Source organism: Mus caroli, unplaced genomic scaffold (assembly GCF_978045245.1).
Source record: "Mus caroli unplaced genomic scaffold, Mus_caroli_1 scaffold_4, whole genome shotgun sequence".
NCBI classification, from domain to species: domain Eukaryota; kingdom Metazoa; phylum Chordata; class Mammalia; order Rodentia; family Muridae; genus Mus; species Mus caroli.
Genome location: NW_028227259.1, coordinates 76,767,150 through 76,783,878, shown reverse-complemented (window position 1 = coordinate 76,783,878; position 16,729 = coordinate 76,767,150). Strand labels below are relative to the sequence as shown.

At 46.7% G+C, this 16,729-nt stretch overlaps 1 protein-coding gene across 1 annotated transcript in view; it reads left to right on the top strand.

Moving 5' to 3' along the window:
* Scfd2 (sec1 family domain containing 2) overlaps positions 1 to 16,729 on the top strand; it is a 323,120-nt gene that overhangs the window by 294,128 nt on the left and 12,263 nt on the right. The window contains exon 7 of the mRNA XM_021162778.2: positions 9,590 to 9,724. Within this exon, the coding sequence (XP_021018437.1) occupies positions 9,590 to 9,724 (135 nt within the window). The remainder of the gene's footprint in view (positions 1 to 9,589; positions 9,725 to 16,729) is intronic.

The following is a 16,729-nucleotide window of genomic DNA, read 5'->3' as shown; positions in this document are numbered from 1 at the left end:
ACCACAAAATTAATGAGGTCTTTTCCATCTTATGACCACCACAGGGCACTGATCTGGCCAGCTTCACATAAACACACAATAGCTATCAGTCATGGGTGTGATAAGCACACTAATGAGCTACCCGGCCCCTGTCTCCCCACCGCAGTACTGTCATTCCTCCAGGCCTCAGGTCTGTCCTACTGTCCTGACTTTTGGGAAATGAAGTTTTCCATGTTGCCTCCCCAGTGCTGACAACTGACAAATGGAGAGGACTGGGACGTGGCGTGCACACTGAAAATGAAGTTAGGAATGATGTAAGCGTGGAGAAGCACACCACAGCAGCAGAAAGAAAAGGGAATGAAACAGGCAGGCTTGCTGTGCACAGCTAGCTGCCTTTGAACCCATGTCTCAGGCCCCGCGTGATGGGGAGTCCCAGCTTTGGGGAGACAAAGCATGGTGGAGGCTATTCTAATTTCTAATCCTAAAAGATATAGCAGAATTTAAAGTAAAAAGCACATAGAAGTTTATGTTTAAAAGTTTTAGGAGAAATGTAATAAACAGATTTGTGGGAGGTGGGACGAGGCTAAAGAATGAGAAAGGATGCTGGGCTTCCTACTGTGAGACACTTGGGCAAGTCACTTCACACCTCTGAGACCAGATCCTCCAATGTTTGCCGGGAGTCCTGTAGACGGGACTGTGGGTCATTTTTGCTGGCTTTTGGTTTTCCAAGCTATTGTTAATTTAAAGAGTTGTGAAGTTAACAGCTGTGAGTCCAGGGGAGGCAAGGGATTCTGATGTGTTTTGTCTGCTGTCACACCCTTGGTGTCCACGGGTGCAGGTTATGCATAGGAGGTACCCATTAAACATTTGTGGGTACATCTTCGGTGGAACTCTACTATAGGTCAGAGGCAGTATCTGAACACAGAGAGAGCGTAAGTGGGAGAGTCGGGGGTAGACTCGCGTCTGAGGCAAGCCATGCTGGCTCTGAAGATAGGACTTGGCAGGGTTTCCCCTGCTGATGGTGCCACTGAGAGACTTTTAGGAGGTGAGGCCTCACTGAAGGAAGTAGTTCACTGACAATGTGCCCCACCCCATCCCTACTTTCTAGACACCAGAAACTCAGTGTCTCTTCTACCACACACACCTGCCATAATGATCCACTTCACCACAAGCTAGAGAAGAGCCACTGCCCTCAGAAGCCATGTGCCAAACTGCGGTCTTCCCCCATAGGCGGGATTCCCTCAGGTGGGCTGCACAGCAGCAGGAAACTGTGGAGCACACTTGGCAGATTTTTGCCTGTCACTTCTAACAATTTGGTGTTTGGTCCCATAGCTTCAAGAAAAAACATGTGCTTTACACCAGGCATGTGTTGTCACAACACAGCATCTAATTGAGATGTCCCAGTGCACCTTGGACAGGATGAACCCTGGTCTTGCTCTGGGTTCCTGATCCCATCTGCCCTGCACTGTTCTCCAGCCTCTCTGCCCTGGGTCTAGAGGTCCTGCAGCACCCATCTCCTTCCTCATGCCTTCTCCCCTGCTCAGACACGCATGCTCTTTGAGTCACTCATTTCCCAGCTGGCATTGGAAACACCTCTTTCTTTACCTTTATCCACTTCTCTTAGCTCAGCAGTGGCTCATGAGAAGTGAACATGAGTTGTTAAAGAAGTGATCAAAGCTCTGGAAGAAGCAGAGGAATAAGATCTGGACTGGACATCCAGAAGTCCCCAGGAGCCAGGACTTATCTCATCAGGACAGTATAGGAAATGGGGACAAGGAGGCTACTGCTAAGGGACAGGGAGGCTCCTGACTGGAAGAATATAGCATGTGACCAGAAGCAGCCTCTCCTGCTCATGGTATTCCTTGCACTTTCCCATTCTGAGTACACAGACAGGCAGCTTGGTAGATATTAGAACCTGGGATCACAGCCTCTTGCTGTATGTTGTTGGGCAAGTCACTTCACCTCTCTGTGGCCAATTCATCCTCTGTAAGAAGGACACTGTCTCACAAAGATGCCCTAAGAATATGTAGAATTAATACCAGTCCACTTCTTGTGATAGCCTCAGACTTACTGTGTGGGGACTTGTGGTAACAACATCAAGAAAAGTAAAGAGCCACCCAGAAAAGCGACATTTTGAGGTCAAAACATTACTCTGAGCTGTAAGCTCTTTTTTCCTGCTGTTACCAAATAACACTAAGGCCTTTTTCATGGGCTCCTAAAAGTAGCATGGGCCTATGACACTATCTATCTGGCTAAAGACTATCTACTCTACCTAAAGAACACACTGGCTCTGTAGTCATAGACCTCTGACATCAGCCTCCTGAGGACAGGACCATGAGCCTTGAGGAAGTTCAGTGCTAGCATTTGCTTGTGTGGAGACTTAGGGTTCAGGGTTGTCGCTGTAGACCACCAGGCCTTCCAGGTGCCTGGACCCCAGGTCGTCAAACCCTCCCATTTCTCACTGTACCTTTCCTAGGTTCCTCCTACCATGGCACTGTGCTTGATGTGCCTCCTACCTCAGCTGCAGCATCAGGAGAACATTTGCAGTGTCTCAGGGGCAAGGAGCTCACAGGCCTTTCCTGTCAAGTGTCCTCTGCCCTCCAGAATGATGACAGTGGTCATTGCATGAGTCTCTAAGACAGTCGATGGAGTCGATGAAGCCCAGATGTGGGCCTTCCTCCATGCCCCTGGTGGCTGAACAAGAGTATCTGGAACCTCTGTGCCCAAGGAGGCTCAGTTCATCTCAGCCTGGGGAAACAAGGCTCTCTGAGCAGTCTCTGAGCCCCATCTCCTTTGTCAGCACTCCCTAGCTCTGGCCAACAGCTCCACATTCTTAGTCAACCTCCGTTCTCCCTCCTAATTGTATAAATAACAACCCAACTCCAGATCTGCTCAACTACCTTTTGGGGAGAAAAAAATAGCACAGGACAGAACTAAACTAAGGCCCAAAGAACTTGATATTGTCCCAAAGAGACTTCTAACTGTGGTGTGCTTTCCAGGAAATTCTTTAGTAAGCCATTTCTTCATATTGATGTTGAAAAAATTTTATTCAATGTTTTAAGAAACAGTTTGCTTCTGGATGAAGGGAATGATGGATGGATAGACAGATTAAGAGATAAATTGAAACACTTCAAACATTTTCCTTTAAGGAGATAAAAGGAGGGGAAAAAATCATAGTATTACAAAAAGCAAAATAAAGGAGGCGTAGAATCACCACATAAAGCCACCATTGTTTCAAACGGATGTTTCCCTAGGCAATGTTGGATTGAAGCAAGCTGAACACCCTCTGTGAGCCATTTTCCTAAGATGTTGGTGCATGAACCCTGTGTAGAAAGAAGCAGGACCCAGGGCTTCTGCTCCACACACTGGCCAGCAGGGCGAAGTCCCCCTAAATGGGAAGGGACTGGGCACCAGATCAGGTCTCCTTGGCAACAGATACCTAACTAATATCAGAAATCACTGTGCACCTGGTCCCTTCCTCAGGAGTTCTGCTCAGGCTTGCAGACACAATCACACCTTATCTCTACACTGAACTTATAAGGGATACATACAAGTATTTTGTTTTTTATACTTTCTTTGAGTATGGTATTTTTAAGCCTAATTTGTCCTTGAAAACATACTGCAGTGAACACAAAGTCCCATCCCTAACCAAGAAGCTATTTACAATTGATGCTTGCTGGGAGAGGGGAGATCCATTGGGGAAAACTGATTCCAAGTTTTTATACTCAATTTTATTATATTTATATTTTATGTATTTTATCTATTTATATTTTATTATTGATACTCATTTTTTAATTTTTTATTATTTTTAGTTTTTACTCCCCAATTGGTATAAAGGCAGATATATATAGGTATATATATACCTCATATACCAGACATTATTCTGACCTCAATGTACTTTTTTCCATCTGGTATCTTTATAAATGACGGCATCTTCATAGGGCCCTAGTCATAACATCAGTGCTGTGCCTAGCATCAAGGCTGGTCGTGTGGTGGCAGCCTGCTCAGAACCAGAAGACAGTCAGTGGAGCAGCAGTCACCTCCCTTCCCTGGGACAGTCCTTAGAGCACTGTGAGGCATGGTGCCGTCCACACAGTGATCTGGGAGCTGTTTGGCTTGGTGCTGAGATTTCCCTTGGCTTGGAAACCTCACAACCTGTAAGGGGCTATTTTCTCAGTCATAACTCCACAGCCCCAGCACTCCTCAAAGGGACACTCCCAATTATTATTCAGGAATTGTCAGACTTGGAGAAGCCCAAAGCTCTAGCTGTCTATCAAATATTTGTAGTTCTCCCAGTGTAGAGCAGTGCACCTTGCAGGGGTCATTTCTGCCATTAGTAGTCTTGCCTGTCTCCTAGTTTGGCATTCTTTCTTTATCAGGTTGCCAGGGAAACAGAGCTGGAAAGTTAAGCAAAAGTCCAATTCCTATGCAGAGGGCACACAGGGTTTAGTAACCTCTGCCCACACAGGCGTGAAGAAAGAGTGGAGTTACTACTTCATCTCAGTCCTCGTGTGTCCATGGCTGACAGGGCTGCGGGTTCCTGAACCCACCCTCCTATTGCCTTTACCTGCTGAGATCACGCGAGAGCACCTGGTCTAGATTCCGCTGCAGGTAACTGGAACCGTGACCAACCCTGGTCTGTAAATTGTGGGTGAAAGCCATACATTCTCATGTGTGGCAGTAACGTCTTTCTGCACATCCTGCCCCCTTTTCTTTGACCTGTCCTCAGATGAGGCTGCAGTACTGTCTCCAGTACAGGGCTGCAACGCCCTGGGATACCAGACTCTCACTGTGAGGTCTCAGAGTGAGGAGATTGCCAAACACCCTATCCTGGGAACAAAGCATAAATGACAGAAGTGGAGACCTGCTTAATACTGAAGCAGCCTGCACAGTGCTCTACTCTGTAACTCTGTGTGACCCAAAGAAAGACATGGTGGCACTCCAGAGAAGCCCCACCTGTCACCTTCTGCTGCCCCTTGCCTGAGAAGCACATGCTGCCTCACAAAGTACAAAGTTCTATGACAGCCAAAGCTGCTCACTCCAGGGGCCTGAACTCAGCAGGTTCTCATCAGCAGAGCCCACGCTGGGAGACTTGTGATAAGCTTTCCAGGGAGGGGAGGTCCAAGTGCTGCTTTCTACCCGAAACAGTCAGCGCAGAACAGGCCTTAGTTCTTTTGTGCTTTAGATAAGCAATTTGGGAGTTCTCCTATCTGTTATTTATATAGCAATGCTTATGAACTAATATTTTTTAAATAATCGATGCTTCTATTGTTTACTAGGTTTGGTTATAAATAAAAATAGAAAAAAGAAGAGCATTCTAAGTGGCTTATACTGGAAAGATAATATGTTGGATCTCACAACAAACGTCTGGAAGTCAGCCTAAAATGGGAGAAAGTAGCAGAGCCCCAAGGTAGAGCAAGTCCCTGCTGGTTCCTCCTGCCGTACCATCCCCTTCCATCACCCCTGTAGCAGAGCCACACAGACTAAGCTGACAGAGTCACAGGCCAGCCTCACACTACTACATCCAGGAGGATAAAAAGACACATCGTTACCTCAGCCACAAGTCACATCTCTCAAATGACACGCTGAGTCCAAAGCATTATCATATGAAAGTAGAATGGTTGCAGCCAAAAAGCACATGAGATTCATGTTCCAAGAGTGTGTCAGACAGTAGGGAAAGACACGTGATCCTTCTGGATTTGTGTGCTGTCTTGCACTTTCAATCATGGTTTATTTCCACACTCTAAATAATTGCCGACTCCTTGCCCTAAATAAACGAGATTTACCTTCCCCTGTAACACAGAGTAGTCACAAAGCCTCAAGAATGAATATGGTGCCATCAAGCCTCTGCTCCAAGGGATCCCAGCCCAGCTGGCAAGCAGAGCTAGTGCTCAGCCTCATAGCACAGCAGGAAGGAGACCAAGGAGAAAAGAGGGAGGGGAAAGGATGGAGAGACAGATCCACCCATGAGCATCATCCTCTCCCAAAATCCTCTCAGCCTCCTACCAATCCCCACACCCATGCTAGGACCTTACTGAGTTTCTTTCTCCTCTCCTTCTCCTTTTCTCCTTCTCCTTCTCCTTCTCCTTCTCCTTCTCCTTCTCCTTCTCCTTCTCCTTCTCCTTCTCCTTCTCCTTCTCCTTCTCCTTCTCCTTCTCCTTCTCCTTCTCCTTCTCCTTCTCCTTCTCCTTCTCCTTCTCCTCTCCTCTCCTCTCCTCTTCCCTCCCTCCCTCGCAGCTTGTATGTATTTCTCAGTTGCTCTGGGTGAAGTTCCTTTAAATGAGCCAGTTTTATATAAACCAAGCAAACAAATACATATTAGCTCTTCAAAGGAAGCAATGGCCTTTCTGTCTTGTATTCTCTCATGCTTTCTATCACCATTTCATTCTATTGCAAGTAGCAGTGATCTGGAAGCTGGTGGCTTAAACATACAAGGTTATTTTCCTTGTGAGTGGTCCTTGCTAAGCTGTGCCGTGGTTGTCACAGCTCTGTAGGCCTCACCACAGCTTTTCCTGTCTCTGCTCTATGGCCTTAGGAATACCCTTGTCTTCCAAGATAGCTGCTGCAGCTCCAGGCATTGCTTCCGTGTTCTATGCAGCACAACAGAGGAATCAAAAGAAGGAGCCTTCCCTTTTAAAAGGCATGTTCTGGAAGCCCCACCTCATCCTTCTGCTTCTGGCTCATTGCCCAGTAGTGGAAGTATAGATGCCCACAGTTGTATAGCAACCAGGAGAAGGATCAGTTGATAGCATGCTTGGCTGAAAACTGAGTCTACTATATAATGATAAAATACGACAGTCAGCTTGGTTGGATTAATAAGCACTCTGCATTCGTGAGGCAACCTATGGCTGCGTCCGTGAGGGCTTTTCTAGAGAAGATTAGCTAGGTAGTCGGGAAGACCCACCTGAATGCTGGTGGCACAGTCCTGTGGCCCAAAGTCCCAGGTGGAGTAGTGTGGGGGAGGGGGAAGCCAGCCGAGGGCTCCCAGGTGCTGTCCCTGATTCTCACTGACTTCTCAGTCCCACATGCCTCTCTGCCCTGCACGGTGGACTGGATCACCAGAGCCAACCTTTCCTCCCAGGAGTTGCTTCTTGTCACAGCAAAAGAAGACACATCTAATCCCCTCACTGAGGAAGAAGTAGTGTCCTTTCAGATGACAGCGCTGATGAGGTAGTTGAGTGTTGGCCAATGGACTCTCCTGAGGGAAGGGCTTTAAAGATTCAGCATCCTAGAGAGGAAATATCCAGAAATCCCTGATGGTGGATGAGCAAGCTCTCCAGACCACTTACTCGTCTATAAAGTGAAGGCCTTTTTAAATTTACTTAAGATGTTTATTGGATCATTATGTCAAATTTATTAATTTGGAAAATGTGGAAAGGAAAGAAAACAAATCCCTGTTTCTTCCTGCGCCCAGGGTTAGCATTTTCGTGCGCTTCCCCCTAGTCTCATTTCCATGCATGAATAATTTATTAACTTTCAGCGAGCAAAAAAAGATCTGTTTGTATTAATGGTTTGCTTTAGAAAAACAGAAAGCAACAAGCACAAAAGTTCACCTTCCTCTCCCTAGCCTGGCGCCCGCCCTTCAGTAGCTGCTGGAGATAGGTGTGTATATCACAGCCTGCTTTTCTATACTCACCAGCTACACACTGTCATGTTCTCCCTGCCACTTTCTATAATGGCCAGCCCATCACACACGTTTCTCACCTCACACTGTTCACTCACATGCCAGGCTGCACCCTGTTTTTAGCCCTGTCACGTTCCCAACATTCCTCCCTATAGAGGAATAGTGTTCCTCACTTAGAACACTCCCTGCCATGGGCACTTGAGTGGTTTGGATAGGAATGGCCGCCATAGGCTCATAGATCTGAATGCTTGATCATTAAGGAGGAGTGTAATACTCCCTACCGACAGGGATTAGTAGGTGTGCCTTTGGGGTGTGTGTGTGTGTGTATGTGTGTGTGTGATCATGCTGCTTGTAGATGCAGATGTAGACCTCTCAGCTACCAAGTCAACTTGCATGCTACCATGCTCTCTACCATGATAATAATGGACTAAACCTCTTAGACTGTAAGCAATTCCCAACTAAATACCTTTTTATAAGCGTTATCATGGTCATGGTATTTCTTCACAGTAATGGAACAGTGACTAAGACAGTGGTGTCTAATCTTTTCTTACTTCAAATAACAAATGGCTCTTTCTGAATGGATTTCCATGCATGAACATAATCAAGAAACTGGAGTCCTCCACTGAGCAAACATAGCCCTCCCAGATGTGTGGTGAGACATGATGTTGATAGTCTATACACTGCTGCATATCTGAAATATTTTAAGGGACTTAGAATATGGAAAGGTAACTTAGGTTTTCTCTAAGAAAAGCAAAAACAAGCTAGAGATGAGGTCAGCACACTGACATATCTGTAACCATGGCTACAGCACCTTGTGTTTACCCATGGGAAGAGCTACATAGAGCTCAAGATGAGCTGCCTCTCAGCAGTGCCCTGCTAGAACCTGGCTTCCCTGGAGTGATATGGACCAGACAGTGTGACAGTGGGAGGGGAGATGCCATGTGTGCCTCTGCACTGAACACCCCACATGCACTGCCAGATGAGTTTGGGCAGCAGAAACAACCATGAGTCAGGGAGGAAGGTGGCCCAGTCTGGGAAAAGAAGGCTCAGGGAGAACTTTCTAGCAAGAACTCAGGAAAGAGGTCAGTAAGACAGCCGCCTCCAGACAGACCTAAATATGGGTCTGCAGGGTATTTAGGTCACAGAAAAGAAAAGTGCCCAGCGCCATGCAGCAAAGCAGAGCTGTCGTAATCTAACATCACCCTTATTGGACAGAGATGCCTATGGTGCTCTGTGACCCTGTTCCCACCTCCACCTGGTCAGATTCCTTCTGTCACCTTAGCTTCCTTTTCTGACATAGTCATACATGGAGCTGAGCTCTGTAGGGGAAGGAGGGATGGGCTTGGATGTTGACAGTCACTGCAAATAAACACTCACATTCCTAGTGGAGGGGATGAGTCTTAGAATGTTTAGAGACCATCTTCTTGTTTATATCAAACGACAAGACTTTGTTTCCTACCATCCTTCCTACATAAAATTGCCACTTGAAATCTAGATTGAGCATTTGTTCCTACTGTGACCATAGCTCTGGTGAGGGACATTTGGCTGAAGAAGAAAGTAGAGAGGCAGGGCTGCACTAGAGCAATGAAGAAGTACAAGCTGGAATCCATGTGGTGTCGAACAATGTTTAAAAGATCTGAAGTATCCTTTTAAAGGACTAAAAAGCATCCTTTAAAAAAAGGCTAGGGAAGGAAGGAGTTAGGGGCAGATGTGAAAGAAGTTAAGGGGGGAGTTAGGGTAAATATGATCAAAACACATTGTATGAAAATCTCAAAAAATTAATAAAAATATTTTTAAGTCTCAAGATTGCTTGTTTTTAAGTTATTTTTCCATACTCTAATCTTTTCCATAATCTTGCACATACAAATCATAGCCATTGCTCAGTATCAAACTAAAATGGCTTAACTTCCTCAGATGTCCATAAAACTGTCTCCAGACACAGCAAACGAGTGCATTTCCTCACAGCACAGTGTTCTGTCTTTCCAGGCATCCTATAAGCCGCTGTTGAAGCAGGTTGTGGAGGAAATATTTAATCCTGAGAAGTCAGATCCTGTTGACATTGAACATATATCCTCAGGCCTCACTGATCTCCTGAAAACTGGATTCAGCATGTTCATGAAGGTAAGCGCCCATGACAGGGTCATGCTGTGTTCATGAAGGTAAGGTCCCGTAAAAGGGTCATCCTGAGTGTCACATGTTCCTTTGCGGAGCTGGTCCCTTTGCTTAGCCCTGCTGGGAGACAGTGGAATACAATCAAGACAATCTTTTCTGGTGGTGTGCAGCCTGAGCTCACAGCCTCCTACAGCCTCTTTGGCCCTGAGTCTTATGATCCTTCCCTAACAACACATTTACCCTCAGTGAGCTCACAAGGCCCCTCAAGAGCACCACTGGGAACCGTTGACACTCAAGATGGTTTGTGACCCACATGAGCCTATACACTACTTACTGCTCACTAGAACTTACTCTGTAAGAGAGTGAGCAGCTCTGGGTACTCCTAGTATCATCCCAAGACTTATTCGGAGATGCTTTTTCTTATAGTCCAGCAGACTCCTTGGATTTCTCTGCCTCACGTCTGGAGTGGGTCAGAATGACTGAGCAACCCTTGAAGTAGGGATGAAAGCAGGAGAAAGTACACAAATGTGATCTATTTTTAAGCCACTGTAAACTTTCTAAATTTAAAAGGATCTAAACAAGATTGCAGACTGACCTCCCAGGCTATGCCCATATTTCAGCGGTAATAACTCTCGGAAATAACAGAATGTTTTGCCAACTTCAAAGAGTCTTTGAAATAGTGAGTAAATCTGCATAAAAGATCCAGCCTTTTGGAGTTCAATAAAAGCATATTCCAGGAAAACTGGCCTATTCCAAAAACCAGAGAGGACAGACGCCAGACATCAGATTGGAAACGGAGCAGTAAATTGGCTGGAGTGGCCCTCGACCCTTGGTTCTGATATTCCCCAATACCAGCAGCTTCTAATGCAATCCCTGGCTGCTCATTTTCTATCTCTGCCTCTTCTCTTTCTTTCTTTTTCTTAATAAAGCAATGCAACTCAGCTTCCTAATATGTCCAGGGCTCCTGTGCTGAGTCTAAGTCCAGAGTTGTTGGATCATTCTCTTCCCCTCTGTCCTGAATAGCTCTTCCTTGTGGCCATTTGCAAAGGATGGAAGGAAGAGGGGAGGGGAGGGGAGGGAAGGGGAAGGGACTGGAGGGGAGGGGAGGGGACGGGAGGGGAGGGAAAAAAACAGCATAACTTCTGGGATGGCCATGGTTTCCAATGCTCTGCACTTAAGTACTTCTTCTACAAGCTTGGACACCCCGTGGTAACCATGGACTGTCTTACGATGTTAGTCTTCTCTTGACCCCTAGGTACATTTTCTATCACTTGACCCCCAGGTATATTTTCTGTTACTGTCCCACAAATCAAGAGCTGCCATACTTGAAAGTTACCCCTGTAAATGTTAGTATTACCCCCTCTCTTCCTGTGTTCAGCCATCACCTCCTCTGTGGCCTTGCCTATGGACCTTGGACCCCTGCTGGGTCAGTGTTGAAAATGGGGCATTGTTGGGACTCCTGTTCATCACCCAGCTGACCTCAGAGCGAAGGCTCCTAGGAGTGGTTAGAGGGAGAATTGTGTTCTTCCAGTTGCCATAACATCTCAAAACACCACTTTGTGAAAGGCAAAGCTGGACAGAAGGACTTCCATTCTGCCCCAGCGCCTGTTGAGAGAGAAGGAGGTGGTGGGATGCAGATTGACTCACAGCTGATGCGAACAGTGTCCAGGCTTCCCACCCACGGTTGTGATGACAGTCCCCAGGGAGCAGTCAGCCAGCATGCTTCATCCACGCTCCTGGCCATGCTCAGCAGATAGATCCCACCCTTATCCCCATCACACCCAGTGAGGAAACTGAGGCTCCCCCCATGGCTAAGCAGTGAATGCAAATTTCCAACAGCCTTGGATTCCATCTCATTCTTTCCAAAGAGCACTCAGTAAATGGCAACTCTGGCGTGTGCCCTGTAGTCATCCCCGCTCCAGACAACTGGCCTGACCACAGCATTCCCTGGCCCATAGCTGCCTCGTGTGCTCTTGGAGGTTAAATGGTCTGTCTTGTTAATGCTGGTATTCTTAGGGATAACTCAGCTACCTTCCCTTTCCTGAATCGATGCAGCTCATGAAAAAGGTGCAGCTAGTTCATGAGTTGGTCATGGAGCCTCTGATGTGAGTGAGATCACACAGGGCTCGGGGGACCTGCTGTCCCTCAGACTGCTTTTCTGGGACCTGGACCCAGGTCTCATGGGAAGAGTGAACTCGTGTATTGGCAGATGTATCACTGCTACACATTAAGTCATCGCTCTGAATCCTCGGGGGCACTTACTACTCCTGGCTCTGGCCACTCGCTGCCCTTCCTGTCCTGCGCTCTGGAATCTGTTCCCTACTTTCTCGCCTCACTTGTTAACTGAGCCAGAAAGGAACAAAGAGGCAGAACTTGATGACATAAAGGATTCCCATGAGGAGTCCTTCCCTCCTTAGTAGTCAGTAGCTGACTACTGCTGCATAAGTGGATCCACTCTCAAATTCTAACTTGTATTAGAAGGCAGATGCTGCTCTGCCCCTGGTGAGTGCTTTCTCTACACTCAGAGATGATTTCCTGTTGACTTGGCGTGACCCAGAGGCAATCTGCCAATGATGTAGAAGATGAGAGTAGATTGGAGACATGGCAAGAAATACACAGAGAGTCAGTGCTACAGTCACAGCGCAGGAAGCATGGTGTGAGCCACATAGCCAATAGCAGAAAGAATTCTGAAAAGGGTGGTTCTGGTCCTGTGTGTCTCCCTCCGGGCTCTGTATCTTTTGTACACACGCTGTGGCTGTATTTATAAGTTGTTTTTTATAACTATGTGCCTTAGTTGTCTTCCTCCAAGCTGATGTCTTTCAGAGTAGTGTTTTTCTGTTTGTTTGTTTGTTTGTTTGTTTGTTTTTCGAGACAGGATTTCTCTGTGTAGTCCTGGCTGTCCTGGAACTCACTCTGTAGACCAGGCTGGCCTCAAACTCAGAAATCCACCTGCCTCTGCCTCCCAAGTGCTGGGATTAAAAGTGTGCACCACCACGCCTGGCTCAGAGCAATGTTTTTCTAAATAGACAACATAACACAATGCGTATTGGTAGGTCAAGACAGTTAAATGCTATAATAAGCACTGCATAAGGAACAGACTAGGCTAGAACTCAGTACATCTAGTTAGATTAAACAGCACAGCCCCACCTCTCATATCTACACATGCATGACTTGGACACTTTTCTCACTATAGATCTGACAGAAAAGACTGTGAACACCATGCCTAGAGCCTGGGGGCACGTGTGTGTGTGTGTGTGTGTGTGTGTGTGTGTGTGTGTGTGTGTGTGTGTGAGAGAGAGAGAGAGAGAGAGAGAGAGAGAGAGGTTTTCTCTTCTGAATCCTCAGCACTTGACTCTGCATACAGCAGGTGCAAGGGGAGGGAGGTGATCAGAAAATTGAGGCTACAAAGCTCATTCAGTGTAGCTTGAAACCATTGGTTTCTCTTTCCAACTCCACTAGTCCCACTGAATGTAGGGAACCCCTTCCACGACTCCCATGGAAGACCTGGAGCCATAGGCACACACCCTGTGCATGCTGATGTTTTGACCCCAGACACACAAATGCAATTCCGTTTTTGCTAAGCAAATGGCGGATGCTCGGGTCACAGTGTGTGCACTTTGCAAGCACGACGTTGTTCCCTTTCCCTTCCTTACACTTCACTGGCTGAAGACTTGTTCTTAATGTATACCTGAGCAACCTCCACAGACAATTATATATTTCCTCATCAAGTCAAGAACTTTCATCTTCCCACTTAAGGGAAGCACTTTACAGCTTTTCTTTGGCTTATCAGATTTGCCAGCACCCAGCTTTCAGGACATAATTTACACTTTGGGAGCATAATCAAGTAAATTAAGGGGTGCTTGAACACAACGCTTTGATGCTGCCAAGGTCGGGTGATAACCCAGGTGGCCTCCGTGACAAAAGAGGAGTCCATGTGCAGTATTGGGACTCTTCCTTCCCAGGCAGGAGAAGAGAGCAGGGCAAGATTTTGTCATGCTTCTCGGAACCATTTGCAACCTAAAACTTAAAAAGATTGGTTTCTAGAAGTTTGTCCTCATACTGTGAATAACTGAAACTGTGGGACACAAAGCCTCAGATAAGGAAGAGCTGCTGCCTGACCCTTAAGCCTGAGGCTTCATTCAGAATGTTCACAAGTGAGCGGTGCTATTGGTCAACTCCAGTGAGCCTCATCTGCTGCCCTCATCCTCTAGTGGCGCTCCTATCTGTATTCCTCCCCTGCCCCTGCCATGCCCCCATCTAGGACATGTTCTATGAGTTCCCTTCTAGGCTCTGTGAGCAATGGAGGCAGTAGAGACCAGAGCCCCAAACCTGCAGTCAGACTGTACAAGAACCACTCAGGCCCTCTGTGCCTCCATTTTCTCATCTGTAAAGTGGGGTGATAGTGGAACTGCTGTGAGATGTATAAGGGCATGCTCAGCACCCAGCACCAGGAGAGAGCCATATTCGGTATTGTTATAGCCTAAACAAAGCTGACATTTGGGTGTATACACAGGTAAGGCTGGACAAGCATGGGTTTGGAGCTAGCCTGGCCTACTAGCAAGAACCTATCTTTGAGAAATAAGAGGAAGGAAGGAGTCAAGTGTGGTAGTGTGCACTTGTAATCCTAGCATTGGGGGATAAAGGTAAGGAGATTGTGAGTTCAAGGCCAACCTGGGCTATAAAATGAACTTCAGGCCAGCCTAGGCTACACTGTAAGACCCTGTCTCAAACAAACAAACAAACAAACAAACAAAAAACTGAAAATAGTAAAATCAAGTAGAAGAACAAAAAGAAAAAATGATAGAAGTGTGTTTTTAATATGAAGACAAAGAAAAGACTAGACACACTGCCTGCAGAAGCCACAAAACTGCAAATTTCTCAAAGTTCACACTTGCCAAAAGACAAGCAGTTGGGTGACCTGGCCTGTCTCTGGAGTCATGGTCATGGGCTCTGATGTTCTTTTCCAGTCCCCATGCTTCTCCACTGTCAGCCCGATTCATTGATCTCCACAGGCTTAGTGACAGAACTTATCTCTCTTTGAGCAAACTGTGAAGAGCCAGCAAGATATGCAAGCCGTGGCCACGCTGGACACAGGCCGAACCCAGGATGCCTAAGGTCCTGACTGTCCCAGAGCTCTTCTGCACCACTGCCACACTCCAGGAGACAGCGAGAGTGCTGTGGCAAGGGCTGACCACCCTGCAGACTCTTGGACATGGCCCCTCAGCCCAGTTTTACTTGTGTTCATATATTTCTATTGGCTGAAAGAGTTGGTTTTTTTTTGTTGTTGTTTTTGTTTGTTTGTTTGTTTGTTTTTTAAGTGGCTCTTATCTGTCTGATACTCTCTGAGTCTGACAGACTCTTCATGGGAAGGGAGCTTCTGGCAGCAGGGTCTTGACTTCCTGGAGTCATAACGTCATTGTGTCATAGTATGGACACAAATCTATGGAAGCATGTTCTTCACAGGGCTCTGCTCTACAAATCAGAAGCCACAGACGTCTTTGGTTTCCACTGGTTCTGGTTGTCCAGTATCAAGTAAGCAGCCATCCTGAACCACTGGCTCGGAAGAGTGCTAACCATTCATTCTTCCTTCAACCTTCTCAGAAGGTTGACCATTCAACCTTCTCAGAAGGTTGTACTCTGACCAGAGCTCCACATGGCAGAATCTGCCACCCTAGCCCTTCCTCGATGTCACTGAGCTGCGAACTCAGGGGCCTGTGGTCCAGGTCCTCAGCTCCTCTGCATGGTGCCCGTGCTCTAAGAGGGGCAGCCAGGGGACAGGCATGGCACTCCACATGTCAAGGCAGTCCCCTCCACAGGAATAAAACACATGCCCTTCCTCTTGAAAAGGGACCAAGAGTGTGAGGAGCAGGAAGTGTGTATCATCATGGCCACTATTGAAAAATGCATTCTGTACCCAAATAAATCCACATCATCTGACTTTTCAGGGCACTAAGGGCAACACTAATTCAACCTAGGTTTCTTTTCCTCTTAGAAGACACTGAAATCATTTACACTTCTGACCCAAGTTCAAAATCGGTGATACTAGGAAGGCTGTAATGGAATAAATGAATGCCTCTTGGTAGTTGTTAAAAATAATCTATTAAAAAAATGATTTCCTGGATTAGAAGCTAAGGAGAGCAAGCAAGCCCTGTTATCTAAGGAGGACGTTTAAGGCAGCCCAATCACCTCTCAGCCAGAGGACTTGTGACTAGCCACTAAGGCTGTCCTCCTCCTGGGACAGACAACCCAGTTAGAGAGGTCCACTGAGCTAGGAAGAGCACTGTGGGCTTAAGCTGGATAGAACAGCCCAGCTCCCTACTGCACTCCCACAGCACCTTGAGGTGCTCTGACAAAGACTTGATAGTGACCTAATGACTCAATCGACAGACTCTCCCCTCTCACTGAGATGGAAATTTCATTTAAAACTAGCATGTCTAATAGGCAGCACTTGGGGAGTGCATTTCAGAAATCTGTGGCTAGGCTTCGAGTCTCCTGAGACTAACACACTTTATATCTACTCCATGTGTTTGACCCTCAGCTTGTTTTGACTAAAGAACATGATCTGTCAAGATGTTTTCTCTGCTGGCGTCGGTGTGAAGAGGGTGGGCTTTGTCTAGTGAGATGGCACAGGGCCCTTCTCCCTCCTTCTCTGTGTGCTTTAAAAGTTTGTGTTGCTGTGACTGTTCCATTTCTTATGTGGCCATGCTTAATTGGAAAAAGACTCATGACAAAGATTCAAGCCCCAGTGCCTGCCTCTGGGCTCTGTGTCTGAGTTGATGTGACAGCCTTGTGGCCTGGAAACTGGAAAAAGCCCACATGAAGAAATGACACTCACACAGGGCCTTAGAAGCAGTCAAAGCTGTGTGGTAGGATTCCAGCAAATTGCAGCAACTTAATCAAAGAAAGGCTTGTTTATTTCAAGGGCAAAAGGATGTCTAGGGACCCTAAAGACAGCAATGCAGAAGGATTAGGACCAAAAACTGGAAAGCCATCTAGGAAGCAGCAGTTGGTGCT